Here is a 21,731-nt window from a genome sequence, read left to right on the forward strand (position 1 = left end):
TTAGAAAAAAAATAAAAAGAAAAAATCAAATCATAGTAAAAAATTATGATCAGTATTAATAAAATAGCTGCACATAGCATAAACATATAAATATGGTAAGTCTATGTACAACACATAGACACTATGTGTCAATATATAGCATAATAAATGACCAAAGGCACCAGAATCTGCATGCTTCAACTCAACAAAGAACCAATTCACCGTTCTCCACTCTTATGTTCTGCTCAGGTTTTCAATGGACAAAACATTGCCCACTCACATTGATAAGGGTGGTTCTTATCTCTCAATCTTCTAATTCACATACTTTATCTCTTCCTGAAACAACCCAGAGGCACACCGTACCTGGAGGCACACCACACCCAGAAATAATGTTTTGTTTTGCCAGCTACCAACTTCCTTAGTCCAGTCACATTAGCATATACAACTAACCAGCAGTGAGGAAAAAAAAAACAACAAGCAATTTTAAATGCTTCTAAAAATAGACATAGCATCATACTCTCTAATCCAAGCTTCTCCTGAAACTCAAGGCAAAAGGTACTTTTTAATGAGTAAAGTTTTTATGCATTTTACATATCAACCACAGATCCCCTTTTCATCCTTCCTCCAGCTCCCCCTACCCCAGCTTTCCTCCCACATCCCACCCCCCATCCCCTCTTCCAAAAAGATAAGGACTCCCATGGGGAGTCAGCAAAGCCTGGCACACTCAATTGAGGTAGGTGCATACCCCTCTCCCTGCATCAAAGTGTCCCATGGCCAGGCCAAGCTCTAGGAGTCCAGTCAAGAGAAAAGAGGGTTTCTATGAGCAAGGGGCATCAAGATCATGATGGGGAAACCTACAGAGATGACCAAACCAAGCTAGTGGGAACTCATGAACAATAGCTGTGGAGGCTGCATGGGACTGGACTAGGCCCTCTGCATAAGTGAGACAGTTGTGTAGCTTGGTCTGTTTAAGGCAAAAGGTGCTTAAATTCCAAGCTAACCTATAGTAATTATATTGTCCCTCAAAATAATTGTTTTAAAGGCTACAGATGTAGCTTGGTGGTGAAGTGTCTGGCATGTGCAAGGCTGTGAGTTGTCAAAGAAAAGAAAGAATGGTTGTATATAGGAACCGATCCTAACACCCAATCATATGCTTTGAATATTATACTCTTACTAAAATTTTACAATAAAACAAAATTGTCATTTATATTGTGCTCAATTAGGAACCTTGTAGGAACAAAATATAATTAGTGGACTACGGATAAGCACATTGGATTTTTCTGCCATCAGCAAGTCAGGACAAAGCATAAACATCTTCTTCGTGGTACTTGTTTTTGGTCTCTCAAAACCTATGATAATTGTGTCTGACCTATGAGGAACACTCCTGCTATAGAGATGCACATTTCATGACCTAGCTTATTTCCATAGGTGAAGAAATGATGCTTGGTCGTCACAGACCAGAAACACACAGCATGTACTTCCAGGTCATCTATGTACAATGGTTTCAATAAATCTGTATACACCTCTAATAACTGGGAATTTAATTCCAAATGTTTCTAATGTGAGAAAAAACTAATCAAAATGCACCACAGAAAATAGCTCAGAGGTGAATTGAAATGTCAGAGGGTATTTGAATAAAACACTGAAGTTGTTCTTTAATGAACAACTGGGAAGAATCAAGTAAGGAGGAAAACCTGACAGTATGAAGAGGCAATCTGCTGGAAGATCCCACAGTAAAACATAAAGCCAACTTCAAAGCATTGGCTACAGTAGTTTGCAGAAGCCGTCAAGAATCTCAGGAGAAAACTGAAAGATTTATGATGTTAGTGGGGAAAAGTGCTGTACAGAACCAAACAAAATAATTCTTCTTTATCTTTTTGTATTACTGATCTTTGAACATAGAAAGAAAAAAAACTGTGTTAATCAAAATGTCTATTCCAAGAAGAGAAGAAAAGATCGATTTGTTGAAAATCAAGGCAATGGCAACGGGCACCATTTGCTCCCTATATGTGATGAGTCAAGTAAGAAAGGGACAAAGATATGAGTATTTAATGATGAAAACTGAAACAATCACTATTCTTTTTAGTATTCATTATTCTTTCAAAAGTTATGTTTTCAGAATTTTTGAAAATTAATTTGTATGAAAATTTTAAATAAAAAAATCATTTTTAAATGTTCAAAACTAGACAGCTTATTACAAGAACAAATTATAATAATTTAAATAATTAAGGCTTCAGTTTTTACTTTTCATTGTTTTACTCTTTATTCTTTTTATTTTTATTACACTCTGATCGCCATTTAATATTCAGCTCTACTTTTATACACAGGGATAATTTTAGTCGGTCATTAACTTACATAAAAATTTTAACTATTCAGTAAATTTTTATTATGCAGAGAAATTATTTCCTATGTCTTCTACTTCTTATCATCAGTGGCCCTTTCTCAGTTTTTGGGTTTTTTTATCCCATTTCCCTGACCACAGATGGCCCCTTGGATTCTTGGATCTTCACAAGTTGTCTCCATTTATTCTTTGCAAGTTCATAAGATAGAGGATAAAACCGAACTGTAACATGACATCAAGCAATTTGAGTAGCAGCAGCTTCCACATGCTGACTGACTTGGTGTTTTAGGCTGCTTCCCAGCTTCCTCTACTTACAGTTAGGCCATCTTCACACTGGTTCTTCCTCTGTTCCTAGACCACTGTAATCTCACAATGGTATTGGGATAGCTCAGATGAATTTCATTTACCTATTGAGTTTATTGAATTTTAGTGGAAGTCAAAATAAAATGCTTTTTTTTTTTTTGGTAATACTTCACTGACCAGTATAAAGAGAGTTTTCTGCTGTATTGGCACAGAAAAGATTTTACTACCTGACTTTGAGTACGGTCTGAATGGCAGATGTGTCTGCAGCTTCAAGCGTGAGTTTGGATAATGGGTAAACATGAAGTCATGGTATTCTGTATGAGACATGTCCATGTAAGTAGTTTAATAATAAGGCAGTTATTTTTAATAAATCTGTGTCTTATGTGTATCTGTGTGTGTGTGTGTGTGTGTGTGTGTGTGTGTGTGTGTGTGTGTGTGTGCATGCCAGTTGAGGGAATTATATATCCTTTGAGCTGGAGTTACATGGGGTTGTGAGCTATTAGATGTGGGTCTTGAGAAATGAACTCTATTCCCCTGTAGTAGCAGTGAGCAACTCTTAACCACTGGGCCATCCCATAAGCACCTAGAATACATCTTTAAGAACTTCTATAGAGGAAGAAGGCACATGTTAAAGAGGAAAGAATGGGTATTGAATGATATGAGACCAAATCCACAGTCCTATTTCTTGTGGACTATAGGAATCTGTAGAACTTAAGACTCTGCACTGCAGTTAGGTTATCTACTTGGACTTTAGGCCTACTCAACAGCAAGGAATTTACCCCTGATACTGGAAACCTAGCTAACTACCCAGGGCTAGAGAGATCACAGATCTTAGTGGAGAAGTTACTACTGCCACAGCCAACATAACTTGAAGGGAAAAAGCATCCCATTAAAAGCAGGATTGTGACAGGGCTGTCCACTACCCCGACTCCTATTCAGTTTAGTGCTCATAGCACTAGCTGGAGCAATGAGGCAAGAGAAGGAAATTAAAGAGATACAAATCAGAAAAGAAGTCAAAATATTCCTGCTTCCAGATGATATGTTTTTATAAGAGTGCTCAAATATTCCACCAGAAAACTTGTAGAAATTTTTAATGAGTTCAGCAAACCATCAGGATATAAGATCGACTTACAAAAATCAGAAGGTTTAAAAAAAATCTGAAGAATTTCTATACACCAACAACAAATACAGAGGAAGGTACCATGCGCATACTTCTGTTCACATCAGTCTCAAAAATCTGTCTAGAGACAAATTCAACAAAGGAGGCTAGAGACCTCTGGAAACAGAACTGTGTCTGTTCTTCTCACTGTGACAAAATGCCTAAAAGATTTATATTGGTTTAATATCTGAAGGTACAGGTGTGTGCCAGGGCAGGAGTGCTAGGCATGTGTTCACATCCACTGCTAGGAGGCAGAAAGAGATGAAAGCCGGGCCTCATGTCACCTTTATTCAGTCTGAGATCAAGCTCATGGAATCATGCTCTCCACGTTTGGGTGAGTCTTCCTGCCTCAATTTTAATACGTCTTTAATACAATAATTAAAGAAAGAGAGGCCATAAACCCGAAAGGGGGTAGAGAGGATGGGGATGTGGAAGGACTGTAGAGAGGAGAGGGAATAGAGGAAATGAGGTATTTTTTACAAACCAAAAAATATTTTAAGAAAAAGAAAAAGCACTAATCTAACCCCCATAAGGAGTCTACATAAATCCAAAAGCTAATGAACTTGTATTTATACAGTAATAGTCATTATTTTCTATAAAAATGATAATAATGTCTTAATTATTATAATGCATTCAACTCCAGGATTCCTTTAGCATTGCTATTAAGAAAAACATAATAAAAACACATTTTTGTCTTTGATTTTAAAGGCACAGGTTTACTAATCTTCTCTACCTGTGGTAATATTGTGTCCCCCAATATATTGTGCACCCTAATAAATTTATCTGGGGGTCAGAGAACAAAACAGCCACTATATTAAACATAGGTTTAGGCAGTGGTAGCACATGCCTTTGATCCTACCCTTCTGGAGGCACAGATCCATCCTGATCTCTGTGAGCTCAAAGCCACACTGGAAACTGCCAGGGATGGTGACACACACACCTTTAATCTCAGGAAGTAATAGCAGGAAGCAGAAAGGTATATAAGGTGTGAGGACCAGGAACTAGAGCCTTTTTAAGATTTTAGCTTTTAGCAGTAGTTCAGCTGAGATCCATTTGGATGAGGACACAGAGGCTTTCCAGTTTGAGGAAACAAGATCAGCTGAGGAATTGGCAAGGTGAGGTCAGCTGTAGCTTGTTCTGTTTCTCTGATCTTTCAGTGTTCATCCCAATACCTGGCTCCAGGTTTGTTTTATTAACAAGACCTTTTCAGATCTGTGTTACATCTACCAATCCCCAAGTCATTCGTTCCTGCTCCTTCATCCAAAGCAAACACAGTTCCTCTTCCAGTGAATCAGCCTTGCTTATATCTTATCTGTGTATAAAATGCAATATGTAGTCATTGCAAGTGTGCAATATGCTTCTGAAGGCTTCCTTCATCAAAAATCCCAGTCAAATATTAAGTTCAATATTATCAGTATCATTTGTATTTGAAGGATATATTACCTGGGCCAGTTTAAGTGCCTGAAGATTTTGGAATCTAGAAATCTAAGAGATAAAAATTCTGTAATAGTTTAGCTCTACATTTATAAAAACTAAAATCTCTTACCAGAAACTCGTGTGAAGGCAGGTATAGCTCAGCCCGTGTAGAGTCTTTTAATTCTGCATCAAAAGCAAGGCTTTCCCTGGATATTGAAGAGATGATTGAGTCATCGTCTTCAGTCAGACTTTTTACTACCTTTACCCGAGGTCGAGCATGGCCCTTCAGTATGACATAAAGTCCATCATCACCAATCACTGCAATAAATTGAAACCAAATAGATAAAGATCTGACTAACACGTCAATTATACCTGCTGTACCTCTGGCAAATTCTTTACAGCCTACAGTATCACAATACCCTCAGTGCAACACTTAAGAATTCATAGTCAAATAAGAAGAATAACAAATGAATGTTTGATTTATTCTATTTTTTTCAGTTTGTAATATTTTTATTTTTATTAACATACAATTACATCATTACTCCTCCCTTTTAAAACCATGACGTATAGTTTTAGATTTTAATAAAAAACATTAGATTTTAATATAAAAGAGAACAAGGTAGCATGTCATTTTCAATAGATTTAAGCTGCTATAAGGAAATTAAGAAAAACCTTTCATCTTTATCCTCTTCCCCCAAATTCACCATTTGCCTATTTTATATACAAGACATACATACTAGTAATTTCAAAACATTTGCTCTAGACAGATAGTGGACAAACTGTGTAAATAGTTTGCAGAAGCTAATTGAATTTTACAGTACTTGTCTTCCTCCACACTGTCTCCACAAACTATCGTCCTACCTAATTCCTGAAGCTCCATTGTGCACCTGCAGTCCTGGCAAGTGGATTTCACTGTTAGTATTCCGATACAATTAAAAGTCACTTTGAGATCTTAAAAACATATTCTTTAGGATATGGAAAGTAGATTGTGTATTTCCCCATTTCACAACTGCTTACATCACTTTATGAATGGAGAACATCATTAAGGTGCTGTGAGATATCCTATATAGTGCTCATTCACTTTCTGTAAGCAGAACTTTGCTGACTGATTTTCAGAGGCAATTGTACGTCTTTCTACTACTCCAAAAGTCATCAAATGCTCATATTCTCTGCATTTTTCTCTAACTTATTAGTTCTCTCAAGTATTACCCTTTCAGTGCCATTGGAGAGTAATGATAATGCTTTTTTTCAGCAGACATTTGTTTTGCATGGATGTCTAAGATTAAAATGTATTATTTTCTGGGTAGTACATATTCTGTGTTGTAAGAGACTGAAGAAAAACAATTATATTAATTAGATTGTTTGTGACTGATTGTATAGGATGAAGACAGAAGTAAATCAGAAGACACAGAGACATCTATGTTCAGGTTTTGGACAAATTAAACTGGTATTGCTTAGGTCACATTAAAAGCATAAAAAGATATGGCCATTGTGAATTCTGATGCTTGCTTTCTCAGTGTAAATTGTCTTTTTTCCTTAACTAAGAATGCTGTAAGTTTATTGGATGCCATCAGGTAATGTTAAAAATACCACTTCCCACATACTCTTAACATGCATGTTCACACAATACCATCTAATTAGTAAAATATTATAAGACTTTCTTTCCAAATATTAACATCCACTCTTCATGTTGGTAAGAACCAGAATATGATATTGGAACCAAGACAAATTTCTTGAAACTAAAATGGAAAGGTAGGACAGTTAGACAATCGTGACACTTTCTAAGTTATTTTTTCTGGTGTCTTGTTATGATTTAACAGAAATAAGTCCACAATTTATTTGAACAATGACCTTTAATTCTCCATTTTAAAAACTGAACCTGTGTCTGTATGGATATTGCTGATGTTTTCCTTGGCTCTAAGCATGAGTAGTTCATATGTTACCAACATACATAGTTACATTGTCTTCAGAAATATAGCCCATGTACAAGACATCAGATTTCAGCAACTCTATTTAAAGAAGGATATTTTATAAAAGGAGAAGCTATAGCTAACTCTCAGAAATGTAACATCCAAATGCAATGCTATTTGGTTTGCAACAGTATATTTAAATAAGCCAGATATTGTAAAAAGAAATATTATGTGATTATGTGTGGATTTCTACCTTAACAATTCATATCATTGTGATAAAAGCTATTTCACATTAATCTCCCTTACAATTCATGGAACATCAGCAGCCAGAGTACACGTGATAATTAGGACATGACTGTCACACTAGGAACTATAACCATAAGCAGCACGCTCCAAATAAAATTGGTCACCTTGGGGATGAGTGAAACTTTACTGATCCTCTCAAGAGAACATCCCTTGTCCTTCAGGCTTTGCCCAGTGATGGTAACATTATACATACATGCAGGTTTTTTGAGACAGGGTTTCTCTCATGTAGCTTTGGTGCCTATCATGGATCTCGCTCTGTAGACCAGTCTGGCCTCGAACTCACAGAGATCCGCCTGGCTCTGCCTCCCGAGGGCTGGGATTAAAGGCATGTGCCACCACTGCCTGGCAACTTTTATATATTATCTCTGTTTGGGTGAATTTGTTTTATAGTAAGACCTTGAAGGAGTCAAACAAAATGGAAGAGTCACAGAATCATGCAAAAAATATTTAGCTCAGAACATATGTCATGACCTTTTCTTATTCCTAATATATACATATATATGTGTGTGTGTGTGTGTGCCTCTATGTGTGTGTGTATGTGTGTGCGTGTGTGTGTGTGTGTGTGTGTGTGTGTGTGTGTGTATTTGAAATATAAAAGGGACTATAGCTTTTATACTAAGACTATTTTACATACTTTTGGTTTTAATATTAAGACATTAATATAATGAGTGAAAACTGTTAAAAGAACATGAGTGCCCACTCGTGACAGCAAATTATTTTTAACCTCTGTTTTAAGTATATTGTTACATTATAGGCAGTTTGAAATATATTATTTGTGATTACCATTTGTATCTTTATTGACATAATATATAAAGATGTATCTTTATCTTTTGGATCAGGTACCACGCTGGCTCTAATTTTATAAATCATGAAACTGAAGGCAGTGACAAGCTGAACCTTGTCTCTAAGTCCAGAGCTCCAATATTGGTACAGCCAGTTCTCTAAGTTAATGGATGTGTTGCTGTGTCTGAAAAACATACCACACACACATACACACATACAAATTTGCAGTCATGCAAACAAAGACATAGGAGTATGCTGCATATGTGTGTAATATATCTATATCATACATGTAAATTACTGTGAGCATGTTGATTTTATACACCCATAAAAATTCTCAATGAAAAAGAATGTATACTATGTGTATCAGAATTCTAGAATTAATACTCAAATATTTCTTTAAATTAATAAAATAACTGGATTATAGCAGAAATAAAACTAACAAAAACTTCTCAAAGAAAACTTTAGAGATATTTTAAGTTAGTTGCTAAAATGTGTAAAAATAAATATTTAAACACCATAAAAATTGCTTGAAGAAAATATATACAGCTAAGTTCTCAAAGAACAATTAAAATGCTGACAAATAAAACATGATGCTAATTTAATGAGTTGTGAAAGAATACAATTGTTGATAATATAAGATGAATGTAAGCTTTGAAAAAACAGACTTCCTATTATATTTCAAAATATGTAAAACAATTTCATATAAATTTTAAGCAGAAGGAGTTCAAGTATCTTAGATGACTCAGATAATATTACAGAAATATTGATTTCTCAGGCATAAAATTTAGAATGCTAGACCCTAGGAAATTAAGACTTCATGAAAATCTCCCCCAGTAGGACTAATTTTTATGCAAAGTAATGGTATAGTTAATCTACATTACAAACAAAATTCAAAGAAATATTTTTTGAAGATTTAAAAAAGTTATTATTACATGATTTCATATTTTTGAAAGAAACAGCTCAAGGAGAACAAAAGGCATTTTAAAACTAAAGGGAATTTTAATTGATCACTTTATTATTGACTTTTTCAAAGGTTAGAAGCCAAACACAAAGGTTGATTAAAGCAAATGTTTGTCAATTACTATCTCCCTTTCTACGGTACACAGGCCTTTCAGGATCAACCATCCAGAATGAGTTCAATGTTCCAAGCAGTTGTGCATGAAGAAAGTCATACTGTCAACTGGACTATACCCCTTTGACCTATAAACTGGATTTAAGTGTCATCTGCTGCTCAGGAAAGACTTTCCTCACCCTGGCCAGCTTTCTTCAGAATAACTAATGCCTATCATAGGCAAGTTTCTACACAGGATTTATGTCATGGAATACTTCATACTCAGACTTTACCTAAATATCTACACTCCTTAAAGACGGGGCCATGGTTCTGCTCAAGGATTCCCAACTCCAAGTATCCATCTTGGATTATTTGGCAGTATTTAGCAGGCATTTGTTGAATGAATGAAGGCTTAGACGTACTTTGGTAAAAGGCAGAAAATTTAAATGATCTGAACAGAAACCAGAATATTCATTGTTTTTGGAACAAAGATAAAATCCATTATTCCACTTAGAATTTTATCCACTTTTGAATATGATGACTTTGAAGGTCTAATTTCTTTACATTCTGTTGTGTACAAGCTCAGTAAAACAATTGATGTGTGTGTGTGTGTGTGTGTGTGTGTGTGTGTGTGTATGTGTGTGTGTCTGTTTAGAGCCTGAAATATTGATTCATAGAAGCTACTTTAGAAACCCTAAATAATTCCACATAAACTAGAAGTAAAATAATGAATAGTTTCTTCATAGCTGTTACTATGTTAGGAATCTTTAGACATTGGTATATTGAGCTTAAAGTCAATATACCCTTCCCCATTCCATGTCAGGGGAAGTTATACAGCACAAATCTAGTAAGATTTCTTAGAATATGTCTATAATTTGTGGAAAACAATCTACAAATAATATGTACTTTGAAGTATGAGGGTAGGGGAAAATGCTTCAACCCACTGAAATAACTTATTAATACTGAGACATTCTACTCCCAGAACATAAATAAAAAAATAGTACTTAGTAAAACTCACTAAATATATTATCATTAGATAAAGCATCAGAAAGTCAGCATTCTTAAAGAGGTAGAAAATATATGAACAGGTAAAATTATTGTATCGAGTATAAGGTATCTAAATTGATCTAATGAAAACTATGGATTTGTAATAGATTTGGAAATATAAAGAATTTTGTTTGGGAAACTTTCCTATACTACAATAGAGAAAACTATAACCCAAACACAAATACAAGAGAGATGGAATTGACTCACCTTCTTCAATCAAGTATAGGAGCAAAAATCAGGCTTTTTCAAATGTAAGTACAAAAAAAGTATTTTAAGATACCTATTTCAAAGTATGTTAAGATTACTTAAAAAGCAATTGAAATGGTAACTATCTTTCAAATAATCAAAAACCAAATTTTAAGTCTCATTAATAAAAATGTCTATTTTTAAAATAAACAATAATTTAAAGTTAATAAGTCCATGTTAGCATGATTATGTAATGTTGTAACAAGTGTTAATAATCAAGATATAAAACAAGCACTAAAAGTCAAGAAACATGAAAAATCCAGATTGCTGGTCTTTTGTTTTTGATTTTAGAAATTGCGTCATAAAAAATAATTCAAAGCAAAGACTGAAAATTTGTAGTGGGAGTAGGGGAGAAATCCACAAGTTAGTAATCTGACTTCAAAATATAATTTAAAACGGAAGTTCAATGGAGTTAGCATGCATGGGTGACAGCACTACTCCTAGAGGGGACCCAGAGGCACCCTAAATAGCACAGGTTATTCTAATTGCTCTTGATTACACTACTCTTAAATGGTAAGATCCTGTTACTGAAGATAACACACACTTTGGCTGTAAGATAAAGAGAATTCAATCTCAAAGTGACCAGGAAGCTTTCTCCCTGCTGGCTAGCATCCATTGTGCCAAAAGAAGTAATGCATTTTGCTGGGGAAGAAATAACATCAATGATCTAACTTACTTGATTCAGAATGTTAAAATACAGACAAGCGAGGCAAAATATACCCACTGATGCAATCATGGCATGGATGTTCTGAGGTCACCTTCTGGTTGGACTTGAGTCATATCCTACGAGGAGGAATTAATGCCTAGTCCTGTAAACCTAGTTAGGAGTCTATACTGAGAACATCATGGGTCCTAAAGTACAAACTACCAATGCTATTTTGCTTAATGACCATGTTGTTTGATTGCCTTCTAAATATTTACATTGATACCCATAGATTAGTGCTCAGCTCAGCCTTGGTCAGAGAAACTTCTTTTTGCAGTTAACACAGACCCTTACCTGATCCAAGTGCTGAGAATGTGTGACTGTGAGTACTTAGCCCTAAATGGAAACATTTTATCAAGTCCATCCCATCCCTGCCAATGATCAGGGAACATCTCAAAGAGAAGGCAAGAAGAATGTAAGCAACAGGGGATGAGGAGATGCTGTCTTCTGGGATGACTTGGCTGTTCTACTCACAACTTCATGACAGTTGTGGTTTACTTGCACAAACCCAAGCCACTCAGAATTCCAGTGTGGGTAATTAAGGACCTCATGAGGCTCCCACCCCTAGTGGAAAAGATACTGTGAGTTAATGGAGTCTAGAGGGGAGAATGGCAATTCTCTTTGAAGTGTGAAGAAGAAAGAAGTGCACATGAAGTTGGGAGGGCAACTGGTTGGGAAAGTTCTGGGGAAATTTGAGGGGGATAGGACGGAGGGTGAATATGATAACAATATTGTGTACATGTATGAAATTCATAAAGAATAATTTGAAATCTGAACAATAATTTAACTTTTTAAATAATTTTATTTTTTTGTTTTTGTTTTCAATACATCCCAATTGCAGTTTCTGCTCCCTCTCTGCCTTAACTTTAAAAAAGAAAACAAATGAGCAAAAATTAGTCAGGCCAGATTTTATCCAGGACCACAATATTCATAGTACAAATACTGATCTCCTAAATTAAAACACACCTCTCTCTATCTGTAGTTATTAAAAAGTAGTGCCTATGAGGTGTCAAATCCAAAGCAGGAAATAAATGACAGAATTTCACCTAGAATAATGGGTATAAGTAGAATAAGAAAATAAGCCCAAATGAGGAGGATGGTTAGGGGAAGTTAGGGGATTAAGAAATATCCTCTTTTCCCTTATTTGTATTTTAAAATATTAATAGCATATAGCATTTCCTATGATAATATTTTATTAAGTGAGAAAATATGTGCAGCACAGGGATGAATCAGACAGGTTTTCTGGAAACAAACAGGAAGTGAGACCAGTGGGGAGTTGATGGAAGTATTCCTTAAGAGAAGAAATGAATGGAGGACTGAACTAATCAATGGGAATGAAAAAAAGAAAATAAGCTTGGAATTAATAAGTTAAATTTGTAGAATACAACTCAATTACTTTAGGAGGGAAAAGAAGTAGCTTAAAATGTCTTGTTTTTAAGATTTCACATCTGAAACAGTTCCTACAAAAAGACCTATGTCTATGTCTAAAGTTCTGGGCTAGTGGTGATTCAAAGCAGCAACCCATATGAGCAAGAGCAGGACTCTGGCGTGTGGAACCCAGAACAATGTCTATTGGAGATAAATTACCAGCCGGATGGCAAATGAATACTTTCACAGAGGAAAATGACATAAAGAGGGACACTTTGGAAAAACTAAGGGACTGGAGTCACAGAATAAAGAATGAATGCAGTTTCCAAAGATTTTTAGGGATCAATCTTCATGAAAGGATTTCCTAATTAAATCATCCCTTTCTTGAGGTGTCTGGATAAGAATGATATTAAGGAAAGTTATGTTTAGACAAATTACAAAGATTGCAATATTTAAATCTGTTCCTTCCTATCCAAGCCTGTTACAGAAGGAAAAGATTAAACGAAAATTTATGAATCTATTTCATAGCAATAAACATAATCTGTAACTGATTTTCCTTTTTGACTTATTGCAAAAATTTAAGTAGAAACTGGACTTCATGTTTTAAAAATCAGTCTTCTCTGGGCTAAGATGTCATATGGTACTGTCTTCAGCTTCTGCAGCAAGCTCACAGACATTCTGGGATCCTGAAGACCACCATCAAAACTACAGTAAGAGCTGTGCTATTGTGTAAGTTATCTGAATAAAAAGTATTACTATATTTTCAGCTGGTGATGGGGTACTGGGACACTACCCATTTAGTTTGAAGAATATTTTCATTTAGTTATAATTAAAACAGTTGCATATTTATAAATATTAGATTCCGAAATTAGGTATTTTATTCATTCTTGGAAATTATGTATAACAGCTTTAAATCAACAAGTTATTGTGTTTGATTTGTACATTAACTTAGTTACTGCAATATTAGTCCTTTAAATATTACTGTAACTATTGCATGAATTTCCAATAGCTCTCAAAACTGTTTTGCTATTTCTAATACATAAGTCTTGCAGTTCTTTGGCTAAATCTATTCCCAAGTAGTATGCCCTACGGTTGTTATGATTGCTAATAGAACAGAACCTCCCAACTTTAGTTCCAGATTATTCATTGCTTTGCATGAATGCTCTTTTCTTTGTGGAAATATTTAAAGTATTTTTATGACAAGTACTTCTCAACTTATGATGAGGTTACATAAATTTAAAAAAATAAATCAAGTAAAAAATGCATTTAACACACCTATCCTGTGTGCATAATAGTTTTATAAAACAGTACACTGCAAAAAATTCCTAGGCTGACTGGCAACAGTTTCACACTGCCTCTGTGGAGCATCATGCTATAACATCATACAATCTATCTCTAGTCTGGAACAAAATTGCAGATCAATATCTAATGCGTGATTTGTACTGACTACCATCCCCTCTGCCCCTTATTTTCAGTAATTTTGATAGAGTTAATATAATTGATCTTTACTATGGTAATTTTATAGTAAATAATATAAGATAGCTTGCTTAATTCCATCATTACTTAGAAACATTTATATGTTTCATTTACTTAAGTCATAATATTGTTTCCTTGTTAATAGTTTGTTTGCAGAAACTGAATGTATAGGAGGCTATATGGATAATGGTAAATTTAGGAAACCTCCTTAAATAATGCAGCTCAAAAAGCCTAATGGCCATATAAAAAGACCAGAAGGCACAAACAGCTGTGCAGAGTTGCACTAGAGAAATGAGCCTCTGTGGCAGATTGAAAGTCTGTAGCCTAGGGACTTGGGGCTGCATGGGGACACACTTTAAAAACACAGCAGAGAGAGAGGAGCACACACATGAATAAAGCAAATGGAGAGAGCAGACACCTAGATCGGCTTTTTTCTTAAGTTGGATGAACAAAGAGAACTACAAAGGTTGTGTATCTAATGAGCTTACACTTTGATAGGGAAACATCTGAGCTGCTAGAACTACATGTCTTAAAAACTCCAAAGGATATGGGTAGGTGAAGAAAAACACAGGCTTATAAATTTTTAAAGAACTACAAGATGCAAGTTGAAATTCTGTACATCATATATTCAAGTAAATCTTGGTGGTAAAGTATTTATATGCTATTGGAATAAAATGTTTGTTCTCAATTTGAATGTAGAACTTTCATGAAAAATATAAATCTCTAATTACAATTCACATGACTCAATTTATTGTGAGACAATTAGCCCGTCCATACATGTAGAAGAAATAGAAAATTATTTGCTTTTATTTCTCTTATATTAGCTTTCTTTACTCCAATAAAAGCCTGAGCTATCTGACTTTGTAATGGGAAAGGATACGTATAGCCCATGGTAGGTACAAATCAGATCACATATCCCATTTGTTTAGCTGCTGGTAAAGTCATATTGTGGGGATACACTGTTGTATGAGTGACAATAGCAATCAATCAAATATCCAACAGGAGCAAAGAGGGCAAGGTTAACAGGGCCATGCTTGCCACTATATCATGATCCCCTACAAAAACTCAGTGAATGGCACATATATACCTTATAGCCAAATCATCTAAAAGAATCATCCAGAAGGACCCACCTCCCAGAAGTTCTAACACCTCCCAACACCATTAATTGAGCTAAAGCTAGACCAAGCCTTCAATCACAGTAGCTTGTGGTGGAACATTCAAACCACACTCAAACCATAGCAGCTCCATATTCTACTCCTCTACACTAAGGCAACAAAATATTTTAAGTGTATGTACATTTAAAATTTCATTCTGGGTCCGCTTATATTTTTAAATATATTTAAATATATACATGTATGTTTATACATTTACATTTTTTGTAAATATTTGTAAGTTTCTACTGTTATACTTTTATTTATTACCTTTTGTATATACATATATGTGCATATATATATGTATATATACAGACACACACATATGCATGCATGTACAAGTACATTCTTTTCAGTCAGTGCCTACAGTTTTATTGAACTGATGATAGTCAATCTTTTATTGAAGGGCATTTAGGTTGTTCTGATACTTTTTACCATTAGAAATACAATTTCAGAGTTTATAAAACAAAGTAGTTTTTAATTACTATCCTCAAGCTAATAGCAAAGCAATAGTGAATATTTGTTCCTTTTTTCCCTTTAAAATCATTTTAATTGTGGCAAAACTCTTGATTGATTTTCTGTTGCTTGACTCTAATAAATGGAACCAATTATGATAGAAAACTATTGGGGCAATGCTCTGAAAATATGTAAATCTTTTCAAAAGTCATGAGTCTCCAAGATTCCAATTCAGTTTTAAATGTCAGGTTCCTGATCAACTACTTTCCACAATCAGCCGCAAACAGGGGGCAAGTTCAGAGCTGGACTGAAGAGGATTTAAAATGCATTTACAAGCAGGATTCCTCTGCATGATGTGTTTATGCCTTAGGGGTGCTCACCTGCTAACAATAATACTACTTATCACCTTGTTTATATAAGGAATAATAAAGGAATTTCCGTGGCGCAAAGAATATGTCTTGCATGCCTTCCCTTCAAAGATTCAGATGCATGAATTTCTAATGAACTAGCTCCTATATCCATTGTGAACAGTGTAAAGATGAATGTTATGTCTACTGAGTCCTTTTCCAATATCTAGGGCACTGTCTGGACTAGACAGGCAAGCACTTTGACCACTGAGTATTCAACTTCTAAAGACAGCACTGGGTTGCTACTAAATTTGTACTGCACTTTGTTGTCATCAATAGATTATTGTAAATATAATTTAGGCCCTATCCCAGACCTGATAAACCAGAAGCCTACAGAATTAAGCCCATTGTTACTCAGGGGGTACTATGATTAATTTGGATATTTATTCAAAGTACAAGTTCATAAGCATAAGCTATAAATCTTACTAAAGTATCAGGTGTTACTTCAATAGCTTTCCTTAAAAGAGGACTATATCCAGTGTATTTTAGCATGCCAAGTGAAATTATAAGCATTTAACAGTAGCCACGTAGAGAGAGATGTATGTATTTCATTCTGCTAGATGCCCCAGATTAGTCAGTACCTGTGCTGCCTTTGATCCAGGTTTCAGAAAAGACATTCTTACTCAGGATTTTCAGATGCTCGTCACTGAGCTGAGAGGCTAACTCTGGAATTTTCTTCAACATCCTCCACACAACATTGTGTTCTTGGGCTGTTCTGTGAACTGGCCTTAGAAAAGAATGAAAGAGAGATTATAAATTCAGAGACCACAGTAAGTAAATAAATGAATGAATGAAAAGAAAAGAAAAGCTAACATATTGGGAGACTTTAAATTTCCATTTTTTTAATTTTATTTTCACTTAGAATTATTTCAAAAGAACTATAAATAAACTGCATTTGGCTTATTAATCAATTTTCAACATTCACACTCCAATATTAAGATGTGCCATGATGCCTTAAACTTCAGTAGAAACTTAATTACAATTAAAGACTATCATTTATTAGCAATAAAGAATGACTATTTTTAGGTATTAACTAAAGAAAACTTTTTTTTTTAACTCCTGCTTTTTGTGCTTGATCCTTAACAGTATCTATGTATTATTAAAGTTGGGTAAAAGTGAAACTAATTTAACTCTTAATGATTTATAATTTAAATGAAAAGATATATATGTAATTTTAAATGAAACATTGTTCTCACATATTGTGCATGGTATTTATATGTTTATAAGTGGATAACATAGTTGTTGTACATTAAACTGAAGAATATGCAGTGGTTTCAACTAATTTTTAAGAACAATATGAAAAAATTGTTTAGTGCAGTGGTTTCAACTAATTTTTAAGAACAATATGAAAAAATTGTTTAGTTCCAGAAAAGCAGCTTATGGTGTGTGGCAGGCCACAAGAATATATAGTAGAGATTCAGCTGTGTATTAAAACTATACTTTGACTGGCCAAGGGTCTGTCAAAAGGCAAGCCATTTATTATGAATATTTGGTGTTACCAACTTTTGATATTTCAGTTGTCTTCTGTATGAAATTATTGTGTACCCAAATATTCCCATACCAATTGGCAAACAGTTCAGTTCCTCAGACCTGCTGAACTTCTAGGTAATTAATTCCCCTGCTGAGTTTAGGAGACAAGCTGGCAGAGACTCATTTATAGCTTTGTTTCTTATGCAAATGAAGTTCAGACCATCCCCTTGCCTTGAGGCCTAGTAGCTCTCTAGAGCAATTGACTGAGAACAAAAGAGGTTTTTAGGTATCAAGATGGAAGGTAGAGAACCACTTGGCCAGGGGAAGGACAGGTAGGCATTTTCTGTAGAGCAGACAAAATGGCATGGCCAGGGAGAAGAGAAGAACACAGAGGTAATGTAGATGGTAAGGCAGAACTCTTGAGCCAGGAGTACAGAGCAAGCAGAGTTGGAAGAAGAAGAAACAGATGATGTAGATGAAGTGGGAAGCATAAGAGCTCGATTGTTAGCAGGACTTTGAGAGAACAGTAAGAGAGGACAAAGGGGAACTGACTGTCAGGACAGAACTGAAGCTATGTAGACAGGATTTCATCCCACAGAAATAAAGTAGAAGGACAAAGAACTTAGTTCATCTAGAGTTATTCCTGCCCTGAATGTCTGATGGAGCTGAAGCTGTAATAGATAGAATTTTGTCTTAGAGAAACAAAGTTAATAGACATAAGAGCATGGTGTACATAGATTTTTTTCCCCTTCATATATCCCATGCTGGATGTAGTGAAATCCCCAGACCTTGGGTAATCCATAATGGTGCCCATACCACATGAGTGGTTCTTTCAGTAACAATGCCACTATAGACCTCATGGGCTATAGTAGTTTGGATGAAAATAACCCCACAGGCTCAAACATTTGAACACTTGGTGTTAGTGGCTGTGTGAGGAACGATGAGGAGGAATAGCCAGGAGGTATGTTACTAGGAGCAGGCTTGGGATTGCCAAAGCCTCTTGGCATCCTCAAGTGTTCACTCTCTGCCTCTAACTTATTGTATAGGAGGTGAGGGCTCAGATGGTTCTGTCACTGCCCCTTCACTGTGCCATCATCAGCTCTAACCCTCTGGACCCATAAACCCAATAATACATTCTCTTTATATGTTACCTTGATCATGGTGCTGTAGCACAGCAATAGAAAAGTAATTCATACATGCACTTTTGGACTTATATCTTCACATATATGTCTCTTGGATGGTGATATAAATTGTCTTTCTGTTGTAACTTTTACTCAACATATTCAAAAACAGTAGCTAATACCTTGAGAAACTATCTTTAGAAAACTGGCTCCGTGTTAAATATATATCATTTTTAAATATGTACCCAAGATGCAGTAATTAATAATTAGTATTAGAAATCTAGCAATATAATATCTAAAGCATAGGATATATATCACTTGAGTCAGTGAGATGACTCAGCAGATAAGGGGTTCTCCCAAGGCTGAAGACCTAAGTTCTGTCTCTGGACCCCACATAGTAGGAGAAGAATGTCAAATCCTGCAATTTGTCCTCTTACTCCAACATGTGTCAGGCCATATCCTTCAATACAAAAAATAAATATATGTAAAAATAAATTTAAATATGTTATTAACTTAGTGATCATACAGAAGATAAGTCTGTTGTGTAAACATTCATTATTCTCCTATAATAAAATAGAACATGGACCATGTGCTTAGAAAATTCACTTCACTGAACATGATTGTATTTGGTGTGCTTAGTATTGCTAGCTTGAAGCAATGGATCATTACATAGTGAAGTGGACCAATTTTCAAACGTGAGTGGAAGGGAAGACAAGACAGAAATGTGAGGCATGGTTACAAAAAGCAAGTGCTTCCTTGATCCCACTTAGCAAGAAGGAGTTGAACATGAGAAAGACTTGGCTATAAAAGGTCCATTAAGTCTTCTTGGTTAAATAAACATGTCTAACCCTACGGCAAAGGCCTAAAGAAAAATTCTGCCTTCCCATCTAAGTTATTGATCCAGAAGGCCTTCAGGGAAAGCTGAGTATAATGGAAGGGAACAGACAAATAAACAACCTTAGAAGCAATGTCTGCCACACAGCCTTGGCTTTGGTTACTGGCAAGTTGATGATGCTAGAGATATATAGATACTTTTATATATTTTAAGGATTTGTATTGCTAAAATATCCAATTTTATGACCTAATAAGCTTGTCAGAAATTGAACTTTCAAACCATAGCACATTGTAGGACACCTCACCTTCAAACAAAACACTTTCTCCAATGCCCTAGTTAGATTTATTCACTGGAGTAAGAGATGAGAGAAAATTTCCCATATAGTAAAGACAAAAGGTGTTCTTTCCCTCAGGATCCCCTCTCCCCTGACAAAAAGAAAAAAATCCAAAACCTAAATTTAAAACTGATAAGACTATTAGGGCAATGGTTTCAATACATCTGCTCACAGAAAAAGCATTATTTTCATGAACTAATACCTTCAGTGTGATTCCACTTCATTATTTTTTCTGAATAGGCTGTTAATGATAGGTTGCCTTACCCTGGTCCCACCAAGGTGCATGTGTAAGACGAAAACTGCTTTCTATGTTAGTCTACCAGAAATTACCAAACTGGATCTCAATGGAGAGCAGGATGTATGCCCAGAAGCCGCAACTTTGAGATGTAGTCCTGAATTAAACTTTTAGTTGTCTTTTGGTGAAAGAATGAATATGTGTTAGAAAAAAAGACTATGTACAGATGGTTGGTAGCTAAAGAGAGAGACAAAGCCTTGAAGACACAAGAACTATCAAATCATTGATTCCTATTGCATCTAGGCATTTATTGAGTTTAATTTCCATATCCACTTTGACCATGTACCTGAGTTCTAACCAATAGGAATTGAACAGACATAGGGAAGCATGGCTTATTAAGTGGTCAAAATTTTAAAGCATTCTATATGAACATATAAAGAATGTGTATGTTCACCTAGTGGATATAAAATCATGTGTGTATACATTTATATGCTTATATATCAAAATACATGAAGAGCTTATATAAAAACGCATATATTCATAACAGTGAAATCTATGTGGGTACTGTGATATACCTGGACATAGAAATAGAAATAGGACCTCCTTTGTAGTACTATGCACCAAATAGTCTTTCTGAAGGTAAAGTACAAATATGCTTCTATTCAACAAACAGAAAAGCTAATATAGCACATTTTGAAATGATTTGCTCACAGTTCCATGTTCTGGGTTCTGTTCAGTGACAGAACCCAGGGACAATGACAACAAAATCTCTCTTTTTGTCTCTTTGTCTCTTTCTCTTCTCTGTCTCTCTGTCTCTGTCTGTGCCTCTCTCCTCTCTCCTCTGTCTCTCTCTCTCCTCTCTCTCTCTCTTTCTCTCTCTTTCTCTCTCTCTCTCTCTCTCTCTCTCTCTCTCTCTCTCTCTCTCTCTCTCTCTCTCTCTCTCTCTCTCACACACACACACACACACACACACACACACACACACACAGGGATTTTGGTTGGTCCTGAGCTTGTGCACATCTATGCATGGTGTCACAACTGCTCTGAGTTCCCATGTGCAACTACTCTGTTGTGTTTTAAAAACAATGACTCCTTGTAGTCATCCCCCAACTCTGGTTCTTCCACTCTTTCTGCCCCGTCTTCAGTTATGATCCCTTAACCCTGGGGAAGAGGTATGACATAGGTATTGCATTTATGGTTGAACATTCTATAATCTAGTATCCTCTGTACAGTGCCCAGTTCTAAGTCTCCATATTAATTGTCATCTACTACAAAACAGAAGCTTCTTTGATGAGGGCTGAGAAATATACAACAGACCAAAATCTACAGGACAGAAAGAAGTCCTAAGAGGAGAGTTGACGGCACAAAATACCTTCATCAAGAAACCTGGGAATATGCATACTAGTAACTCAATGATGTACCTGAAGGCTTCGGGGGGGGGGGGGGGACGAAAACAGACAACACCCAAAAAGAATAAAAAGACAAGAAGTGATCATCAAAAACAGTGTGGAATTAAAGACATAGAAACACATTGATCAATTAAATGAAGACTTGGTTCATTGCAAATATTAGTAAGATTGACAAATCGTTAGCCAAATTAACTAAAAGAAAGAGGACCTAAATTAATAAATTCA

General features: G+C 35.4%; 1 protein-coding gene across 1 annotated transcript in view; it reads right to left on the reverse strand.

Annotated features, from left to right (window-relative positions):
* Nucleotides 1-21,731, reverse strand: part of Cnbd1 (cyclic nucleotide binding domain containing 1) — a 367,762-nt gene that overhangs the window by 137,148 nt on the left and 208,883 nt on the right. Inside the window, exons 5-6 of the mRNA XM_059253897.1 lie at nt 16,684-16,829; nt 5,329-5,516 (exon numbers count right to left, since the gene is read on the reverse strand). Coding sequence (XP_059109880.1) covers nt 5,329-5,516; nt 16,684-16,829 — 334 coding nt within the window. The remainder of the gene's footprint in view (nt 1-5,328; nt 5,517-16,683; nt 16,830-21,731) is intronic.

This window comes from Peromyscus eremicus, chromosome 2 (genome assembly GCF_949786415.1).
Source record: "Peromyscus eremicus chromosome 2, PerEre_H2_v1, whole genome shotgun sequence".
Lineage (NCBI taxonomy): Eukaryota > Metazoa > Chordata > Mammalia > Rodentia > Cricetidae > Peromyscus > Peromyscus eremicus.